Source organism: Mobula birostris, chromosome 1, assembly GCF_030028105.1.
Source record: "Mobula birostris isolate sMobBir1 chromosome 1, sMobBir1.hap1, whole genome shotgun sequence".
Classification (NCBI taxonomy): domain Eukaryota; kingdom Metazoa; phylum Chordata; class Chondrichthyes; order Myliobatiformes; family Myliobatidae; genus Mobula; species Mobula birostris.
The window spans coordinates 75371816-75392686 of NC_092370.1; the positions used below are offsets into that span (position 1 = coordinate 75371816).

The 20871-nt window shown below is 41.6% G+C and overlaps 2 protein-coding genes across 2 annotated transcripts in view; both read right to left on the minus strand.

Moving 5' to 3' along the window:
• npc1 (Niemann-Pick disease, type C1) overlaps nucleotides 1-8141 on the minus strand; it is a 40676-nt gene extending 32535 nt beyond the window's left edge. Inside the window, exons 1-3 of the mRNA XM_072257320.1 lie at nucleotides 8022-8141; nucleotides 3086-3217; nucleotides 954-1060 (exon numbers count right to left, since the gene is read on the minus strand). Of these exons, the coding sequence (XP_072113421.1) occupies nucleotides 954-1060; nucleotides 3086-3217; nucleotides 8022-8087 (305 nt within the window). The 5' untranslated portion in view covers nucleotides 8088-8141. The remainder of the gene's footprint in view (nucleotides 1-953; nucleotides 1061-3085; nucleotides 3218-8021) is intronic.
• Nucleotides 1-20871, minus strand: part of LOC140197410 (uncharacterized) — a 305553-nt gene that overhangs the window by 172707 nt on the left and 111975 nt on the right. The window lies entirely within an intron of this gene.

Genomic DNA, 20871 nt, shown 5'->3' on the forward strand with positions numbered 1-20871 from the left:
GGGGGGGGGAAGAAAACCCAGAGGATGGGCTACGAGGGGAAGGTGGGGCATTAGCGGAAGTTAGAGAAGTCAATGTTCATGCCATCAGGTTGGAGGCTACCCAGACGGAATATAAGGTGTTACTCCTTCAATCTGAGTGTGGCTTCACCTTTACAGTAGAGGAGGCCGTGGATAGACATGTCAGAATGGGAATGGGATGTGGAATTAAAAAGCACCTTTGAATAGGCTAGCTTGACAAAGGTTTCACCTTCTGGACTATCAAATCAAACTAAATACTTCAAGCATTTCAACCTTCCATATTCAGACAGTGAAAAATCTAGTTTCTGTAACTTGTGCTGTTCAATCCTTTGACCAAAACTATACATCCTTTCTGAAGTACAGATGCAAAGTTCTGGACATGGGCTACACAACATAGAACAGTACAGGCCCTTTGGCTCACAATGTTGCACCAACCTACTGACCTATCCCAAGATTAATCTAACCCTTCCCTCCCAAAGAGCCCTCCATTTTTGTTTCATCCACGTGCTCATCTAAGAGTCTTTTACAAGTCCCTAATGTATCTGCTTCTACCACCAACCCTGGCAGCACATTCCATGCACCACCATTCTAAAAAATCTCATCTTTGACATCATCCCCCCCATCCCCCCTGCTATACATCCCTCCAAGCAAATTAAAATTATGCCCCTCGTATTAGTCATTTCAGCTTTGGGGAAAGTCTATGAATGTCTACTTTTCATCTTGTCCATCTCTATCCTTCACTCCAAAGAGAAAAACCCTAGCTCTCTCAAGCTTTACTCATAAGACATGGTCTTAGTAAATCCTTTCTAAAGGTGAACACAATGCTCAAATATTCAGAGATACCACAAACTAGTGCAGAGAGAAGACTCACTGGTAATTCCAGAGGCTGTCTCAGAAATGAAATTTGTCTGAATTACAGAACAAAACAAGGGTACCTGGACAAGAACTGAAGGGGCAGCTGCATATTATCTTTAAGGGTGTGCAGTTGTTGAATATCACAGCAGAGGCTAACATTCCCGTAGAAATAATTTGGACACAATTCCTGCAAGACACAAAAGTACATTCAGGTATCTATATACTCCACACAGACAAGTTAAGGAACTGATTTTAGCTTTGAAGTAAAAGAAAATTGCATATTCAAATACTGAAGTTTCAAAACTGCTGGAATCCAATTTTACAAAACAATACTTAGATCTGAACAATTGTCAACTTACAAAAGATTCCATCAAATCATTATCTATTTTAATATTTTGAGACCCATCATCTCAATATTATATGCCCCAAAACATGAATATACCACTCTCTGATGGCACCATTAATGTCCTTCTCTTTGGTGAATACCAATGCAAAGTATTCTTTAATTACTTCACCCACTTTTTTAATTTATTGAGATCGAGCATGGAATAGGCTCTTTCAGCCCTTCAAGTCACACTGCCCAGCAATCCGATAACCCTAGCCTAATCATGGGGCAATTTACAATGACCAATTAACCTACCAACTGGTGGGACTGTGGGAGGAAGCCAGAGCACCTGGAGGAAACCCACACGGTCACAGGGAGAACGTACAAACTCCTTACAGGTAGCGGTGGGAGTTGAACCTGGGTCACCTGGACGGTAAAGCGTTGTGCTAACCACTCTGTTACTGTGCTGCTCTGGCTCCATACCATATACAAACTCGCTCCGTTGCCATCAAGTGGACCCACCTTGTACTAATATGAACATACAGAATTCCTTGGTATTCATATTAACACTTTGCCAAAACTCTGCCACGGACAGTCCCAAAAGTGAGGATTAGGCATGGGACTAGCAACTCCATCCCATAAGAAGCCTAGAGCTATAGAAACACCAACAGAAGCTCTAAAAACCTCATCCCTAGGAGGGGAAGGATATACCAAGGATAGCTACACCTGGGGACAACTTAAAAGACTGGCCCAGGACAAAGCACACTGGCAAGCTACTGTCAATAGCCTATGCCACTGTAGGGGGAATGGGCTTAGTAATAAGTAATTATTTGCCAAGGATATTTAATGGCACTTTTAGCCCAAGTTCCTTATTTCAATTTCTTTCCGAATTCCTTATGTTGCACAACGTCCCTATTTCAGTTTCCCAAATGTTATGCTTCTTTTCTTTAACTAAATTTACAATATCTCTTGATATTCAAGATTCCCAAAAACTGTCATCTTTATTTGCGCCCTCCCCCCACCCCAAGAGGTCAGAACCAGCTGGTCTTTAAAGACTTCCACATGACACTTGAGGCTTTGGTCCCAAAGACCATTGAAATGTAGAGGGGTCTCATAACACATCAGAAATGTTATAAACCAGTGTTTAGGCAACAGTAGCAGAGCTGGCAAAATTGCTGTCTCAACTCCTGTGAACCTGGATTCAGTCTCATCTTTCAATGTTGTCTGTGTGGAGCTTGCACAGGCTCCTTATGACCCGTTTTCCCCCAGGCACTCTTTTCCTTCCACGAGTAGATAGGTTAATTCAGTACTGTAACTTGCCCTTCGTATTTAGGCAATTCAGAATTTGGGGGCAAGCAGGGAAGTGTGGGCACGTGGGGAGAATAAGTTATGGGGAAAATAAATGGAGGATTAATGGGATTGCTGTGAGTTGGTATAGGTTTGATGGCCAGAAAGGAAACTTTCAAACAGCATCTAAAGATAGACTAATGAAACAGTCCAAGGATTCAAATGAAATCGGAAGCAAAATGAACAGCTAAGAACTTTAAAGTCCCAAAATTGCCAGACCATGAGCCATGTAGGTGATTAAATCGACAATGATCAAAAGGGCACAATGCTAATTGAAATATGATAGCAATATCATCATTCTGGATATGTCATATGATAGGAGAGTCCAACATAAATGGGCAGGTCAACACCCAGGAAAAAGTTAATCTGCCAGACATACTGATTTTCTACAAAATGTTTTCAATGAAATTTAAAATATTAAAAGATGTTTCTTTTAGCTAAATTATTAAAAACATCTGCACATTTAGTGTTTGATCTAGAAGCGTCCAGAGCAGGTTTATAATTGCCATGCTAAAGTTGAACAACAGGCCAAGCACTTACTTGAACTATTCCATATCCTTCTTTTGGCAGTGGTTTTGGAGGGCCATCATATTTGCAGTTGTACCTCTTATGAGTTGTTTCATCTGTGCCGCATTCTCCATACCAAACACATGTTGCATTTTGCGCCAATACCTGAGGGAAAGTTATAATGACAAATAGTTAAATACTTGTGATTACCAATTTTTAAAAAGTCCAGGTGAGGTGCAGTTCTCCGTTTTAAAATATTCAACTGCCCTTAGAGAACAACAAATTCCTCAGTTCTCACTTCCTTCACTGTGCCCAGGCTCACAAGCATCAGTTTCTCATGAGGAAGAGTATATAAGACCTGACCATATGGAAGGTTTCAGATGCAGTCAAAAGGGAATCTGGACAGATAGTGAAGTTGACAGGAACTGACAAGCAAAGTGGTGGGTTGTCTTCTGGCAAAATAGGCTATTCTATTCTCTCAAGTATATGGGCCAAGGAAAACATTAACAATCTAATACAGGATATCTTTGAAACAGTACTGAAAGAATGAGACACAATTTCATTGTAGTCACTGTATATTGTCATACATCCACATCTGTCTGGTTCAATATCTTAACTTAGAGCACTGACAATAACAGAGCTGCTTTGCACAAGAAAGACAAATCAAACTGAGGGGCAACTTTTTCTTTAAATATACAAGGGTGATATGTACAGTTGCAAGAAACTTTGAAGAACCACTTGCAACTACCTGGTTTTCTGCATTAATTACTCGTAAAATGTGGTCTGCTTTTCATCCAAGTCACGATAATAGACAAACACAATCTGCCTAAATTAATAACACAAACAATTGTACTTTTCATATCTTTATTGAACACATTGTTTAATCATTCACAGTCCAGGCAGGAAAAAGTATGTGAACCCTCGTATTTAATAACTGGTAGAACCTGCTTTAGCAGCAATAACCTCCAAACGTTTCTTGTAGCTGCTGGTCAGACTTGCACAATGGCCAGGAGGAGCTTTAGGCCATTCCTCCGTACAAAACCATTCCAGTTCACCTACATTTCTGGGATACCTTGCATGAACAGCCCTCTTCAGGTCATCCCACAACACCTCAATTGGGTTAAGGTCTCGACTTTGACTTAGCCATTCCAAAACACAAACTCTCTTCTTTTTAAACCATTCTGCTGTTGATTTACTCGTGTTTCAGATCATTGTCTTGTCTTCTATTAAGCTTCAGGTAGTGGACCAGTACCATGATACTCTCCTGTAAAATGTCTTGATACAATTTTGAATTCATTGTTCCTTCAAAGATTGCAAGCTGTCCAGGCCCAGAGACAGCAAAGCAGCCCCAAACCTTGTGTCTCTTCACCGTGCTTCACAGCTGGGATGAGGTTTTGGTGGTGGTGTGCAGTGCTCTTTTTCCTCCAAACAAAGCAATGTGCATTTCTCCCAAAAAGTTCAACTTTTGTCTCATCTGTCCACAGAACATTGTCCCAGAACTGTTGTGGAACATCCAGGTGGTCTTTGGCAAACTTGAGACATTTAGCAATGTTATTTTGGAGAGCAGTTGTTTCCTCCATGCTGTCCTTCCATGAACACCGTTTTTGTTCAGTGGTTTTCTCACAGTGGACACACGAACAGAGACCTTAGCAAGTTCTAGCGATTTCTAGAGGTGTTACCCTTGGGTTCTTTTTCACCTCCTTCAGCATTGCACATTGCACTCTTCATGTGATCGTTGGGAGAGTACTGAATTTCTTCCATTTGTAGACAATTTCTCTTACTATGGATTGATGAACACTCAGGTCTTCGAAAATGCTTTTGTAGCCTTTTCCAGCTTCATGCATCTCTACAATTCTTCTAAGGTCCTCTGAAAGTTGTTTTGATCAAGGTATGGTACACTTAAACAGATCTTTCTTAAGCAGGCTTTGTCAATAACCTGACTTTGCCCTATTTTTTTTAAAAAATGAGTAAAGCACCTCTACAAAACACAGCTCCAATCTCATCTCATTGACCGGAACACCCAATTCCAAATAACTTTTGTACAAGGCATTACCCCCAGAGGTCCCCATACTTTTTTTTGAATTTAGACCGATTTATTTAAATGGTATACTTAGCATTGATTAGTAGTAGTACAATTGTTTGTGCTTTATTAGTTTAGGCAGATTGTGTTTATCTATTATTGTGACTTAGATGAAGATCAGACCACATTTTATGAGTAATTAATGCTGATAACTAGATAATTGCAAAGGATTCACAAACTTTCTTGCAACTGTATGTGGAATCAGGTTTAATATCACTGGCATATATTGTAAAATTTGTTGTTTTACAGCAGCAGTGCATTACAATACTTGTTAAAAATCTATAAGTTACAATAAGAAGCTGTTCCTAAAATGTTGTGTGCCTTCAGGCTCCTGTGCCACCTCTCTGATGGTAGCAACGAGAAGAAAGCATACTCTAGGTGATGTGGGGCTCTTAATGATAGATGCTTGCCTTTGAGGCATCACCTTTTGAAGATATCCTTGATGCCAAGGAGGCTAATGACCATGGAGCTAGCTAGAATGACAGTGGGACAGGTATGTGGATTGAAAAGGTTTTGAAAGGTATGGGCTACATGCTGGAAAAAGTGACAAGCTTGATAGGGCATCTTGGTCAACTCATTTAAACACACAAAACCACCACCTTCCAAATAGGGAATCATTTGACCAACTGTAAGAATTCACTTGGCCCTGAATAACAGTGATAAGATTAAATTTCAACAGCTGTGGTTTCCTACCGAGGTCACTGAACAAGTCAAAGGCAAAAAGGCAAGTTATTGCTGTCACTGAGATGACATCAGCACTATAGTTATAAAGCACTGGCTCTTGCGATCGTAGACTGTCGACTGCATCATCCAAGAACATTATTGGAAGCTGCACATGATCCCAAATACAAAATATTGGACACTACAAAAAGAGAAGATCAGAGGTGTTACACGAGGAACTTCTTTCTGGGCAAATGAAATTAGTATCAAGAGGATAATTCCTGATAACTGCACATTGAGGCAAAGTGCTAGGTTTCCAATGGCCCGTTTAACAGTAAAAGATCAGTAACTTTGCTCCAAGTTGTCTCTAGGAAACAGTGAGATTGACTGAATTTTACATCATTTGATAAAATTCAGTCAATTAACATTTCAGGTCCAAAACTACAGAGCCCCACTTTCAAAAACTTCAGTCAGGCAGCCCCAGTCAAAAGATGCTGCATGACCAGAGTTTTTAATCCAATACTTTATTTGTACAATGACCTCTGCAAGAAACCGTGGCTTTTGAAATTTGATCTTGTTCACTTTGTTACTAGGGGCAAGGTTAAGTTTTGACTTTTAATCTAATCCAAGGAATCTGAGGGTACAAGAGCCTGAACTGGGTAGATTTGGAATTGATATGAGGGGTATGACAGGGGACAGGTAATAACTAGTAAATAAAATACACAATATGTAAAAATTCCTTAAGACAATGAGGAAAAAAAATACAAATTAGATTTACTGTCACCAACATAATGACTTGAAATATGTATCAAGACAGCAGTACTCAGACAGAATTGTTACAAATTAAAAAGTAATAAATAGTACAAAGGAATAACAAGGTAGAATTCATGGACCATTCAGAAATCTGATGCAGAAGGAAACGGTTTCTGAATTGATAGGCTGCTGTAATCCAAAGAAAAGAAAGCATACTAGCGTCACTAGAAAAGCATTGTTCATTCTGTTCTCATCCAAACAACAATGCAGAATGGCAAGAAATAGAGAATGGATTAGCAATGTTATTAATGCTGCCTAACACTCACCAAACCAGAACCATTCCTCAGGATTAGATATTTTGGGAAGGGGAAGAAACATATGCAGTATGATTAAAACTCAAATTATTTCCACCCAAGATATTAATCACATTCAAGGATTATTGGCAAGGACACAATTTGTAGAAATTGATTGCACAGCAAGAAAGGACAGTGGAAACAGATCCTTTTTAATATTTGAAAATTCACACTCAGTTAAGAGACAATAGTAAGAAAAAATATTGCAGTTATGGGAGGTGCTGGACATTACACTAATCGGATATCTCGCCAGACACTGCTTGGGCTTCAAATGCATTTTGCAAGATATTGTGACCCACAGAACACCATCAGAGCAACACAATAACAGTAGTCATCCCAGGCTGAATACAGAAATCGTTTTTGCTGACTGGTTGTTTTCACATATGATCTCATTCCAAACAGCTGCGCATGGCACAAATTGGTTTAACATTTTAAAAACTTTATCCAAAACAAAGACACTACAGATTCTGCAGATGCTGGACACCTTGAGCGAAAAAAATACTGGAGGAACTGAGCAGGTCAGGCAACAGCTGTGGATGGAAATAAACAGTCAACCCCTGGTATCGGCTTAATACGTCCTCTGTTCTCATCATAGATGCAGTCGGACCTGCTGAGTTCCTCCAACATTTCGTTTATGTTTATCAAAAAAAAGCTAATTATTCATGAAAACATGCGCACAAAAGAGTAAACTTCCAGCATTTTTCCTGCTATTTGACCTGCATTGAGTACTACTCATTCAGTGGTCACGAGAACGCCCATGAACTTTAGACTGGGACTGCGCAGGCGCACGGGCCGAGCGGGCGATCGGACGAGGCGGTTAAAGGACGAGTCACGTGGAGCCCCGCCAATCGACTGCGTGGATCGCCTGAGGAGGTGTGGCCAACGTCACGCTCGCCGATAACGGCTGCACCATAATACCCAAAATTCTGTAAGTTCTATTCGGCGCGCCTCCCTACAGTCGCAGTCCGTTGACACCGGCCTAAAGTGGCGACAGGCGCTGTCGCTCTCCCACCAGAAGGCAACTCCTGACAAACCACCGCTGGACCACTTCCACACCTCCCGTACTCTGTCCGAACAACCAGGTTTCGACATCTGGGCTAACTCGCCCGCCAGCGCCACTCACCGAACCCTCGGGAAGCCGTAGCGCCGCCAGCAGTAGTGCGGCGCCGGTGATACTCAGAACCCTCATGACCACTGCCAAACCGGGGACTGTACGACAATCGGTTCGGTCCCGCCTCGCCCCGGGTTTTATAAGCGGGAGGCGGACAACTGTCATTCAAACGAAACCTGGCTTCTCATTGGCTGAGCTCAGCTGGGGCCCGCCCCCTCCCGATTTGACGTGTCACTCGGAAATTCCAGAGGGTCGACAGCTCCCGCCTCCATCCTCGCTGTGTTTGAGTGTGCTGACACCACCAGCGAGAGAGGATGTATTAGGGTATTCCTCTGTCAATCACATCTAGCATCCACCTTGATCTAAGAACGTAAATAGTTTTAGAACTGCCCGTGTGACTCATTCGCTGGAAATTAGTAACAGCCCTGGTTTTGCTGAAGTTTCCTCTAAAATTTCTAGGACCAAATTGCTATCAGAGGGCACAGCCTCAAAATTCAGGGACGTCCATTTAGAACAGAGGTGAGGAAAATTTTCTTTAGCCAGAGGGTTCTTAATCGGTGGAATTCATTGTCACAGATGGCTGTGCAGGCCAACTCAATCGATATATTTAAGGTGGAGGTTGATAGGTTCTTGATTAATCAGGGAATCAGAGGTTGCTGGGAGAAGGCAGAGAATGGTGTTGAGGGATAATAAATCAGCCATGATGGAATGGCATTATTTATATATGTATAAATATATTTTTTCTTACTCCCCCTCCAAATATCATTTATAAATTTGACAAGATGGTGTCAAGGTGAATGAGAAAGTCTGGTTCAATGATGTTGCAATAACAACTATGCACTCAACATCAGCAAGACCAAAGAATTGATTGTAGACTTCAGGAAGGGAAGTTGGGTGAACGTGCACCAATTCTCCAAACCTCATTGAGGGGTTAGTGGTGGAAAGGGTATTCGATTTCCAGCTCCTCTGCATTTACATCTCAGATCTATCCTGAGCCTAACATGTTGATGTAATCACAACAAAGGCATGCTAGTGGCATATTTTATTAGGAATTTGAGATGTCACCAAGCAAATTTCTACAGATGTACTATGGAGAGCCTTCTGACTGGTTGTATCACCATCTGGTATGAAGGTGCCAATGCATAGGATCATAAGAGACTTCAGAGGGTTGAAGACTTAGCCAGCTTCTTCAGGAATTTGAAGACTCACACTCAATGTTTTAGGAACAGCTTCTCCCTTCTGCCATCAGATTTCTGAACGGTCCATGAACTCATGAACACTAACTTGCTATCCACTTTTGCACTATTTATTTATTTACTTATATTGTAACACTGCACTGCTGCCACAAAACAACAAGTTTCACCACTTATATCAATGATAATAAACCTGATTCTGATTCTTATGGTGACTAAAACTGTACACAGTACTCCATCTACTTGTACAACTGCAAGGTTATGTCCCTACTCCTATACTCAATGCCCTGACTGATGAAATGTTGTAAGACCCTCTGCCTCCGCCACCCCGTCAGGCAGTGCACCCCATATTCTAACCCACACATGAGAGAAAAAATACTTCCTCAGATCCTCTTGAAATCTCCTCCCCCACCCTAGATTTATGCCTTCTATTTTAGATACCTGTGCAATCAGAAAAGTTTCCTATTATCTTCCTATGTCTTCCATTGGTTTGTACAGTTCCATCAATTTTCCCCCTCAATTCCTATAAGAAGAAGTGGTTCCTCCAGTCCATCATACTTTAAGTGAAACACTCCATCCCACACAATATCTTGATAATTGTGCTCTGCACTTTCTCCAGTTTAATCACATTCTCCCTAAGTGTGGCTACAAGAACTGCACACAGTGCTCCAGCTGTAGCTTGATCAATGTTTTTCCAAGTTGTACCATATACTCACCATTCTTATATTCTACACACACAGTATTGAAGCCAAGTATTCCAAATGTCTTCTCCACTACTTTGCCTATTGGTGCTGCAACTTTCAGGGATCCTTGGACTCATTCACTTGAGTTCCCATTCCGTGATATTCCATCAGGACCTTCCATTTCTTGTGTATGTCTTACCTTTTTAATCCTCATAAAGTATGTCACTTTGTACTTATTAAAATTAAAGTCCATCTGCCATTGCTCTGTTCATTTTACAAAATAATATAGTGTATTTAATATTCCAGTAAGCTTTGAATAATCTTGAAATATATTGTTTGATTATCATATAAATACATACATACATCATCATTCTTCCAACTTGCTTAAAGTAAACACAAAGTTAGTCCCACATTTTCAGATTCCCATGTCTGCCTTTGAACTCGTTTAATGTTTTGATATTTGTCATGAACCCCATGACGGGAATAAAGAATCAGCAGAGATGGAAAACACTTTGGAGTCCAGTATTGCTATGAACTAATAAACTTAACAGTTTGTGGTATTGAGTTAAGTAGTGATGGAGAGAGAGAGAGGGAGAGATTTGAGTCTTCAGGTGAGCTGACGCTGTCGATCTTCTCGTTGTCCTTCGAAATCCTTTCAAAGTTACCGACTGTGATTTTAACAAAGGGGACCAGTTTTCTGTAGTGGAGCTATCCCCCAGGCGAGGGTGGACACATGGACAACTCCCCACCAGTCAACCCTTTTCCCCTTTCCACTGCAAGAGCGATGGATCGATCCGCCTGATTGATCCTCCAAAACCCACTTTTTCTGCAGGCTCAACAATGCTCATTCAGTGTCCAAACATGTGTCTGAGGTCTATTATCTGGCCTTCTATTTATCTCACCGTACTGGGTACCACCTTTCATTCAAATAACTCCTTCCTCTCTCTGTGAAAGAAATGCAAGCAGGCAAAAATCCTTGAAGAAAGTATCAACAACCTGCCAAAAATCATAACATCGAGTGTCCATTAAATAACACTGCCTTCGGTCACCATAGCAACTTACGAGCTGCTCGTTGCTGTCTCCAACTCCAACTCAGTAGAAATCCAAAGTTACTTCCAGTGCCTTAAAGTGACAGTCCAACAGTTAGTCTTCGTCTTTCTTTCTCTTTTACAAACAAGTCGGTGTTAAATAACTCTCTCTCTCTCTCTCTCTTTTCAAAAGCACAGTTAATAGGGGTAATTGAGAGTCCCGTCACAATGACAAAACATAACATTGATGATGAGAATGAGATTGGAAAATCCAAACATATCAAGGGTAAAATAATACTAAATGAAAATCCCACACCCAAGTTTTGCAAAGCTATCTGGTTTTTTATATTATCTGTAATAAAGTAGCCAGTGAACTAGATTGCATGAAGGCTGAAGGATTTCTTTCCAAGGTTTCCAAAGTAGTCAAGAAGTATGGGTCTGTCAGGATTTGTGGTGATTTTAAGGTTACCATCAACCCAGTACTGAAAAAAGATCAATACCCTCTGCCCACGATAGACGATATCCTTGCAAACCTTTCTGGATATAAAATTCAGGAACAGCTTCTTCCCCTCTGTCATCCGATTCCCAAATGAACATTGAAGCTTTGGACACTACCTCACTTTTTTTAAATATACAGTATGTCTGTTTTTGCACATTTAAAAAATCTATTCAATATACATAATTGATTTACTTGTTTATTTATTATGTTTTATTTTATTTATTATTTTTTTCTCTCGGCTAGATTATGTATTGCATTGAACTGCTGCTGCTAAGTTAACAAATTTCACATCACATGTCAGTGATAGTAACACAAACACGAAGAAATCTGCAGATGCTGGAATTTAAAGCAACACGCATAAAAGTTGCTGGTAAACACAGCAGGCCAGGCAGCATCTATAGGAGGAGGTACAGTCGACGTTTCGAAGGGTCTCAGCCCGAAACGTCGACTATACCTCTCCCTATAGATGCTGCCTGGCCTGCTGCATTCACTAGCAACTTATATGTGTGTTGTTCGGTGATAAATAAACCTGATTCTGATTCTGGAGGAGAACACTTCAGCAAAGTGGACTTAGCTGAGGCCTTCCTTCAGATGGAGATGGAAAAAGAGTCCAAAGTGTTCCTCACCATAAACCCTCACAAAGGGTTTTGTCGCTGTAATAGGCTTATTTTTGGAGTAGCATCTCTACCTGCACTCTGGGAGGCTGCCCAGGCACTCAGTGTTACCTCGATGGCATCATTGTTACTGGTAAAGATGACAGGAACATCTTCAAAATTTCAAAATAGTTTTAAACAGATTAGAAGATTATGAGTTCAAAACATGACACTACTAGTGTTAATTCTTTAAACCAAACATCACTTACTATGGTCACACAAGGATTACACAAGTGTGCTGAGAAAATTCAGGCAGTGGTGGATGCCACAAGGCCAAAGGACATATCACAGTTGTGATCTTTTTTAGCATTTGTTAATTACTATAACTGCCAAACCTGGCCACTGTGTTCCACCCCTTGAACTCGTTACTGCTGATTGAGAAGAAATGACAATGGACAAACGAGTGTGAGATGGCTTTCAAAAAGTTGAAAGTAAAATTTATTATCAGAGTACATACATGTCACCACAAACAATCCTGAGATTCCTTTTCTGCGGGCATACTTAGCAAGAGAGTTGCCAATGTGCACCAGTGCCATCTTTAAAAAGGTAAAGGAAATGGTGATATCAGACACTGTACTCACACATTACGATCCACATTGTCCAGTGAAGCTTGCCTGTGTTGCCTTGTCTTGAGGTTTGCATCACATTCCCTTACTGCTGCAAAGAAAAATGATGCACAGAGTGACAGAGGCCTTGAGTCTGGTTTGGGATGTAAAACATTTCAACCAGTAGCTGTATTTGAGAGTGTTTACCCTCGTTACTGATCATCAGCCACTGTCCATTTTCAGTCCGCATAAGGGTATTCCATTAATGACAGCAGCACAAGTGCAGAGATGAGCTCTGTTTCTTGGATGACACAATGATAAGATTGAATTCAAGAGGATGACTAATCATGGAAATGCTGATGGAAAAGGAAATATCAGAAAAAATTACAAAAAAAGACACTCCTCTTGATGTATTCTCTCTAATGCAAATCGGAAGTCTCTCTATTTTCCTTTGAAACATCTCTAGAGATGTTTCAAAGGAAAACCAAAAAAGACCCCACACTGTCTCAGGTCTACATGGCCACCCAAAATGGCTGGAACGTGCAGCAGAAGTTCCAGTTCCCCCACTTTTACAAGTGCCAAGATGAACTTGTCCTTGATGGAGGTTGCCTTACGTAGAGATGGAGAGCTGTACCATCCAAACTAAAGTGTTGGAGGAGCTACATGCTGGTCATCTAGATGTGGTTAAAATGGAAGTGTTGGCTCAAAGCTTGGTCTGGTGGCCTGGGATAGATCACCAGATTGAGCAGCTTGCCACGCACTGTATGAGATGTCACCAAATCCAGAAGATGCCAAGAGCAGTGCCTCTCAATCATTGGGAATGGCCTGCATTGCCCTGCCAGAGGATTCATGTCCATTTTGCTGGACCATTCATGGGCAGAAATTTTTTGGTAGTAGTGGATGCAGCTACAAAGTAGCTCCACCGCAACCTTGCACACTTTTGATTTATTGAGAAGCCTTTTCACAAGGACTGGTGTTCTAGAACTTTTAGTCAGTGACAATGGACCACAGTTTGAGATTGAAAGGTTCCAGTCATTCCTAAAAATAAGACAAATTACATCTGCACCATATTAACCAGCTACAAATGGCTTGGCAGAAAGGGTTATCCAGAGTCTAAAGGAGGCACTGTGAGCAATGTCAGCAGAACACACTACACTACACTGAACCAGTAGCTTGCCAATTTCCTCCTTGCATATCATGATGCAACACACTCCATAACCAACAACTCACCAGCTATGCTGTTTCTGGATCATCTCTTACAGTCACGTTTGAATCTCCTCAAACCCAATCTCAGAAGGAGTATGCATAACAAACAGCTGAGACAAATTGACTCAAACAAGGAGGTTCGATGTTTCACTCCTGGACAAGCAAACCTGGTGAGGGACTACAGAGTTGATCAAAAGTGAGTACTCAGTAAAATTAAGGACAGAGCTGGACCACTCTCCTACACAGTGGAGATTGCACCTGATATTATCTGGAGCTAACACATCAGTTAGTTGAGGAGAGCAGAGTCAATTGTTGGAGAAGAAAGTTGGCTACTGCTCTCAGAACCATTTCCTGCAGTCTCAGAGTCAGCTCTTACAACCACCATGGAGGAGGCCCCAGAACCTGAGATTGTTCCACAGCCACATGTCTCATCTGTCAAAGAGAGGGATTGAACATATCAGGAAAGACATTATCCCACAAGAGTAAGAAATCCTCCACAGTGATCGAATCTTTTGGCCTGTATGGATCAATTTAATATTTACTATGCTGTAGATGTCTGTATATAGTAGTTGCATTGTATGATATACTGTGTATATAGTTGAGATGCATTCTGAACTGAGCTGGAGTTTGTAGCTAAGCAGGAACTTAATTGAAATTCAGGTTACTGCACCACCTAAATGTAAGTCACCATTTAGCCAAGACATTGTCATTCCATCCTTCTAATGATCTTCTTTTGTATTTGAAAAGTATTTGATCAAAATACAGTTTGAATATTCATAACCCATGTGTTAGTCTTGGCAACTTTTTATTTCTTAGTCATGCATCTATCAGTTACCTCCTCTAAACAATACATTTACAAGTGGGCAATTTGTGGTATATGTAAGTCTAAAATGTACCATATCATATGACTTTTGATATATTTAATTGAGAATTACTGCCTTTGATAAAAACTACTAAAATAGGTGTCGTTTTAGACAGTGAAAAGGTTATGAACATTTGCAGGATCTTGATCAGCTAGGTATGTGGGCTGAAAGTTAACAGATGGCTTTCAATCCAGATAAATATTAGGTATTATATTTTGAGAGATCAAACCAGGGTTGGACTTGCACAGTGTATGGGAGAGCCTTGATATAACAGAAGGACCTTGGAGTGCCAGTGAATAGTTCACGGAAAATGACATCACCAATACATAAGATAGTGATGAAATCATTTGGCATGCTGGCCTCCATTAGTCAGGCCACTAGGTATAGGAACAGGGTAGTTATGTAAGATATTGGTGAGGCTGCAGCAACTGTACTGTGTACAGTTTTGCTCACCTTGTTATAGGAAAGTGGTTGTTTAACTACAGGGAGATTTAACTAGAGCAGAAAGAGTTAAATAGAGGAAATGAAAACAACAAAAAAGATTTAGTCAGTATGAAGCTGAAGGAACAATGTGAACTGAAGTCACACAATTATTTGACCAATAGGTTAGTGTCTGTGGGAACCTCGCAACGGTAATTGTTCACTCAAAACAATTTTATAGTGCTGTGTTCCCTTCCCACCCCCACCTCCACTATTTCTGATACGGAGAGACACTGACATCTCGAGATACTTGCATACCAGGGACAGTACTGTACAAGTCTGAACTTTGATAACCCCGGGTCAGGTGGCTAACTTGGTGGCAACAATTGAAAGTTTCAAATAAGTACATGGAAAAGGAATCAACTTTTTCATAGGATATGAAATCAAAGCAACATGTTTACAAAGAAATGTATAAAAAGATACCTCAATAGCAATGACACTGGAGATCACCAATTACAAAAGAAGATCTCAAGTCTCTGACCCAGAGGGAAACTCACCACATTGAACCTTGGCAAAGTTCATCTAGAATGGGTAACATAATGATAAACTCAAAGAACTTCTGCAAATGCTGAAAATCTTAAGCAACACACTGACAACATAGTCATAGTCATACTTCATTGATCCCGAGGGAAATTGGTTTTCTTTACAGTTGCACCATAAGTAATTAAATAGTAATAAAACCATAAATAATTAAATAGTAATATGTAAATTATGCCAGGAAATAAATCCAGGACCAGCCTATTGGCTCAGGGTGTCTGACCCTCCAAGGGAGGAGTTGTAAAGTTTGATGGCCACAGGCAGGAATGACTTCCTATGATGCTCAGTGTTGCATTTCGGTGGAATGAGTCTCTGGCTGAATGTACTCCTGTGCCCAACCAGTACATTATGTAGTGGATGGGAGACATTGTCCAAGATGGCATGCAACTTGGACAGCATCCTCTTTTCAGACACCACCATCAGAGAGTCCAGTTCCATCCCCACAACATCACTGGCCTTACAAATGAGTTTGTTGATTCTGTTGGTATCTGCTACCCTCAGCCTGCTGCCCCAGCACACAACAGCAAACATGATAGCACTGGCCACCACAGACTCGTAGAACATCCTCAGCATCGTCCGACAGATGATAAAGGACCTCAGTCTCCTCAGGAAATAGAGACGGCTCTGACCCTTCTTGTAGACAGCCCCAGTGTTCTTTGACCAGCCCAGTTTATTGTCAATTCGTATCCCCAGGTATTTGTAATCTTCCACCATGTCCACACTAACCCCCTGGATGGAAGCGGGGGTCACCGGTGCCTTAGCCCTCCTCAGGTCTACCACCAGCTCCTTAGTCTTTTTCACATTAAGCTGCAGATAATTCTGCTCACACCATGTGACAAAGTTTCCTACCGTCGCCCTGTACTCAGCCTCATCTCCCTTGCTGATGCATCGAACTATGGCAGGGTCATCAGAAAACTTCTGAAGATGACAAGACTCTGTGCAGTAGTTGAAGTCCGAGGTGTAAATGGTGAAGAGAAAGGGAGACAAGACAGTCCCCTGTGGAGCCCCAGTGCTGCTGATCACTCTGTCGGACACACAGTGTTGCAAGCACACATACTGTGGGCTGCCAGTCAGGTAATCAAGAATCCACGACACCAGGAGAGCATCCACCTGCACCGCTGTCAGCTTCTCCCCCAGCAGAGCAGGGCGGATGGTGTTGAACACACTGGAGAAGTCAAAAAACATGACCCTCACAGTGCTCGCTGGCTTGTCCAGGTGGGCGTAGACACGGTTCAGCAGGTAGACGATGGCATCCTCAACTCCTAGTCGGGGCTGGTTGGCGAACTGGAGGGGATCTAAGTGTGGCCCGACCATAGGCCAGAGCAGCTCCAGAACAAGTCTCTCCAGGGTCTTCATGATGTGGGAGGTCAATGCCACCGGTCTAGAGGAATGCTAGAGGAACTTATTGTGTTTTGTAATTCTCAGTTACAATTATGTCTCAGTTTTGTTTTTACTTTAAGTGAGGTGTACATGTATCATGTGGTAGCATGATAACGTATGCCATTCACTTGCTCTGTACATACTACAATAATGAATTATTCAAACAACAAAGAATGTTTAATCAAACAATATATTTACAATATCACTGAAATATTAAATACACAACACTCCTCTCTGCTTAGCTATAAACTCCAACTCAATATAGAATGCATCTTATATCCCTATACTATATATAATACAACTAGCGTTCAGGCCTGAAGATTTAATCACTGTGGAGGATTGTTTACTCTTGTGGGATAATCTCTTTTTTGACAAGGGGGATTACTCTGCTTGACAAGTGAGACTTATGGCTGTGAAACCAATCTCAGATTCTGGGACCTCTTCCGTGGTGGTTGTAGGAATTGACTCTTGAGACTGCAGGAAGTGGTTCTGACACCTCTAGACACCTTTCTTCTCCTTTTCTCAGTTTTTCTCTCTGGATCTACTTTGATCCTTGCTTCTTTCCTGGTCCCGGTAGAAACAGGACGGTCTGCACCTGGGCTGGACTGGAACCAATGTCCTAGGGGGATCGTTGGCTACTGTTGTTCAAGAGGATTTAAACTAATGTGGCAGGGGGATGGGAACAAGTGCAGAGAGACAGAGGGGTGTAAAACGAGGGTAGAAGCAAAAAGTAGTAAGGTGAAAAGTAAAAGTGGCAGGCCGGCAAATCCAGGGCAAAAATCAAAAAGGGCCACTTTTCAACATAATTGTATAAGGGCTAAGAGTGTTGTAAAAGCAAGCCTGAAGCCTTTGTGTGTCAATGCAAGGAGCATTCGTAACAAGGTGGGTGAATTAAAAGTGCAGATTGTTATTAATGAAGATGATATAGTTGGGATCACAGAGACATGGCTCCAGGGCGACCAAGGATGGGAGCTCAATATTCAGGAGGGATAGACATGAAAGAAAAGGAGGTGGGGTAGCATTGCTGGTTAGAGAGGAGATTAACGCAATAGAAAGGAAGGACATTAGCCGGGAGGATGTGGAATCGATATGGGTAGAGCTGCATAACACTAAGGGGCAGAAAATGCTGGTGGGAGTTGTGTACAGGCCACCTAACACTAGTAGTGAGGTTGGGGATAGCATTAAACAGGAAATTAGAAATGCCTGCAATAAAGGAACAGCAGTTATAATGGGTGACTTCAATCTACATATAGATTGGGTGAACCAAATTGGTAAGGGTGCTGAGGAAGAGGATTTCTTGGAATGTATGCAGGATGGTTTTCTGAACCAACATGTCGAGGAACCAACTAGAGAGCAGGCCATTCTAGACTGGGTATTGAGCAATGAGGAAGGGTCACTTAGCAATCTTGTCGTGCGAGGCCCCTTGGGTAACAGTGACCATAATATGGTGGAATTCTTTATTAAGATGGAGAGTGACATAGTTAATTCAGAAACAAAGGTTCTGAACTTAAAGGAGGGTAACTTTGAAGGTATGAGATGTGAATTAGCTAAGATAGACTGGCAAATGATACTTAAAGGGTTGACGGTGGACATGCAATGGCAAGCATTTAAAGATCGCATGGATGAACTACAACAATTGTTCATCCCAGTTTGGCAAAAGAATAAACCAGGGAAGGTAGTGCACCCATGGCTGACAAGGGAAATTAGGGATAGTATCAATTCCAAAGAAGAAACATACAAATTAGCCAGAAAAAGTGGCTCACCTGAGGACTGGGAGAAATTCAGAGTCCAGCAGAGGAGGATAAAAGGCTTAATTAGGAATGGGGAAAAAGATTATGAGAGAAAACTGGCAGGGAACATAAAAACTGATTGTAAAAGCTTTTATAGATATGTGAAAAGAAAAAGATTGGTTAATACAAATGTAGGTCCCTTACAGTCAGAAACAGGTGAATTGATCATGGGGAACAAGGACATGGCAGACCAATTGAATAACTACTTTTGTTCTGTCTTCACTAAGGAGGACATAAATAATCTTCCGGAAATAGTAGGGGACAGAGGGTCCAGTGAGATGGAGGAACTGAGCGAAATACATGTTAGTAGGGAACTGGTGTTAGGTAAATTGAAGGGATTGAAGGCAGGTAAATCCCCAGGGCCAGATGGTCTGCATCCCAGGGTGCTTAAGGAAGTAGCCCAAGAAATAGTGGATGCATTAGTGATAATTTTTCAAAGTCTTTAGATTCTGGACTAGTTCCTGAGGATTGGAGGGTGGCTAATGTGACCTCGCTTTTTAAAAAAGGAGGGAGAGAGAAACCGGAGAATTACAGACCTAACTTCGGTGGTGGGGAAAATGCTAGAGTCAGTTATCAAAGATGTGATAACAGCACATTTGGAAAGCGGTGAAATCATCAGACAAAGTCAGCATGGATTTGTGAAAGGAAAATCATGTCTGACGAATCTCATAGAATCTTTTGAGGATGTAACTAGTAGAGTGGATAGGGGAGAACCAGTGGATGTGGTATACTTGGATTTTTGAAAGGCTTTTGACAAGGTCCCACACAGGAGATTAGTGTGCAAACTTAAAGCACATGGTATTGGGGGTATGGTATTGATGTGGATAGAGAATTGGTTGGCAGACAGGTAGCAAAGAGGGGGAATAAATGGGACCTTTTCAAAATGGCAGGCAGTGACTAGTGGGGTACTGCAAGGCTCAGTGCTGGTACCCCAGTTGTTTACAATATATATTAATGACTTATATGAGGGAATTAAATGCAGCATCTCCAAGTTTGAGGATGGCATGAAGCTGGGCGGCAGTGTTAGCTGGGAGGAGGATGCTAAAAGGACGCAGGGTGACTTGGATAGGTTAGGTGAGTAGGCAAATTCATGGCAAATGCAATTTATTGTGGATAAATGTGAAGTTATCCACTTTGGTGGCAAAAACAGGAAAACAGATTACTATCTGAATGATGGCCGATTAGGAAAAGGGGAGGTGCAACGAAACCTGGGTGTCATTATACACCAGTCATTGAAAGTGTGCATGCAGGTACAGCAGGCAGTGAAAAAGGCGAATGGTATGTTGACATTCATAGCAAGAGGATTCGAGTACAGGAGCAGGGAGGTAGTACTGCAGTTGTACAAGGCCTTGGTGAGACCACACCTGGAGTATTGTGTGCAGTTTTGGTCCCCTAATCTGAGGAAAGACATTCTTGCCACAGAGGGAGTACAAAGAAGGTTCACCAGGTTGATTCCTGGGATGGCAGGACTTTCATATGATGAAAGACTGGATCGACTAGGCTTACACTCGCTGGAATTTAGAAGATTGAGGGGGGATCTTATTGAAACGTATAAAATCCTAAAAGGATTGGACAGGCTAGATGCAGGAAGATTGTTCCCAACGTTGGGGAAGTCCAGAACGAGGGGTAACAGTTTAAGGATAAAGGGGAAGCCTTTTAGGACCGAGATGAGGAAAAATTTCTTCACACAGAGAGTGCTGGATCTGTGGAATTCTCTGCCACAGGAAACAGTTGAGGACAGTTCATTGGCTATATTTAAGAGGAAGTTAGATATGGCCCTTGTGTCTAAAGGGATGAGGGGGCTATGGAGAGAAGGCAGGTACAGGGTTCTGAGCTGGATGATCAGCCATGATCATACTGAATGGCGGTGCAGTCTCGAAGGGCCAAATGGCCTACTCCTGCACCTATTTTCTATGTTTCTATTAAGAATGTCATTCCCACAGGAGTTATCTTTCCTCCAGTTTTTCTTAGTTAGATATCTGCAGGCTTCAGTTCAGTATGTAAA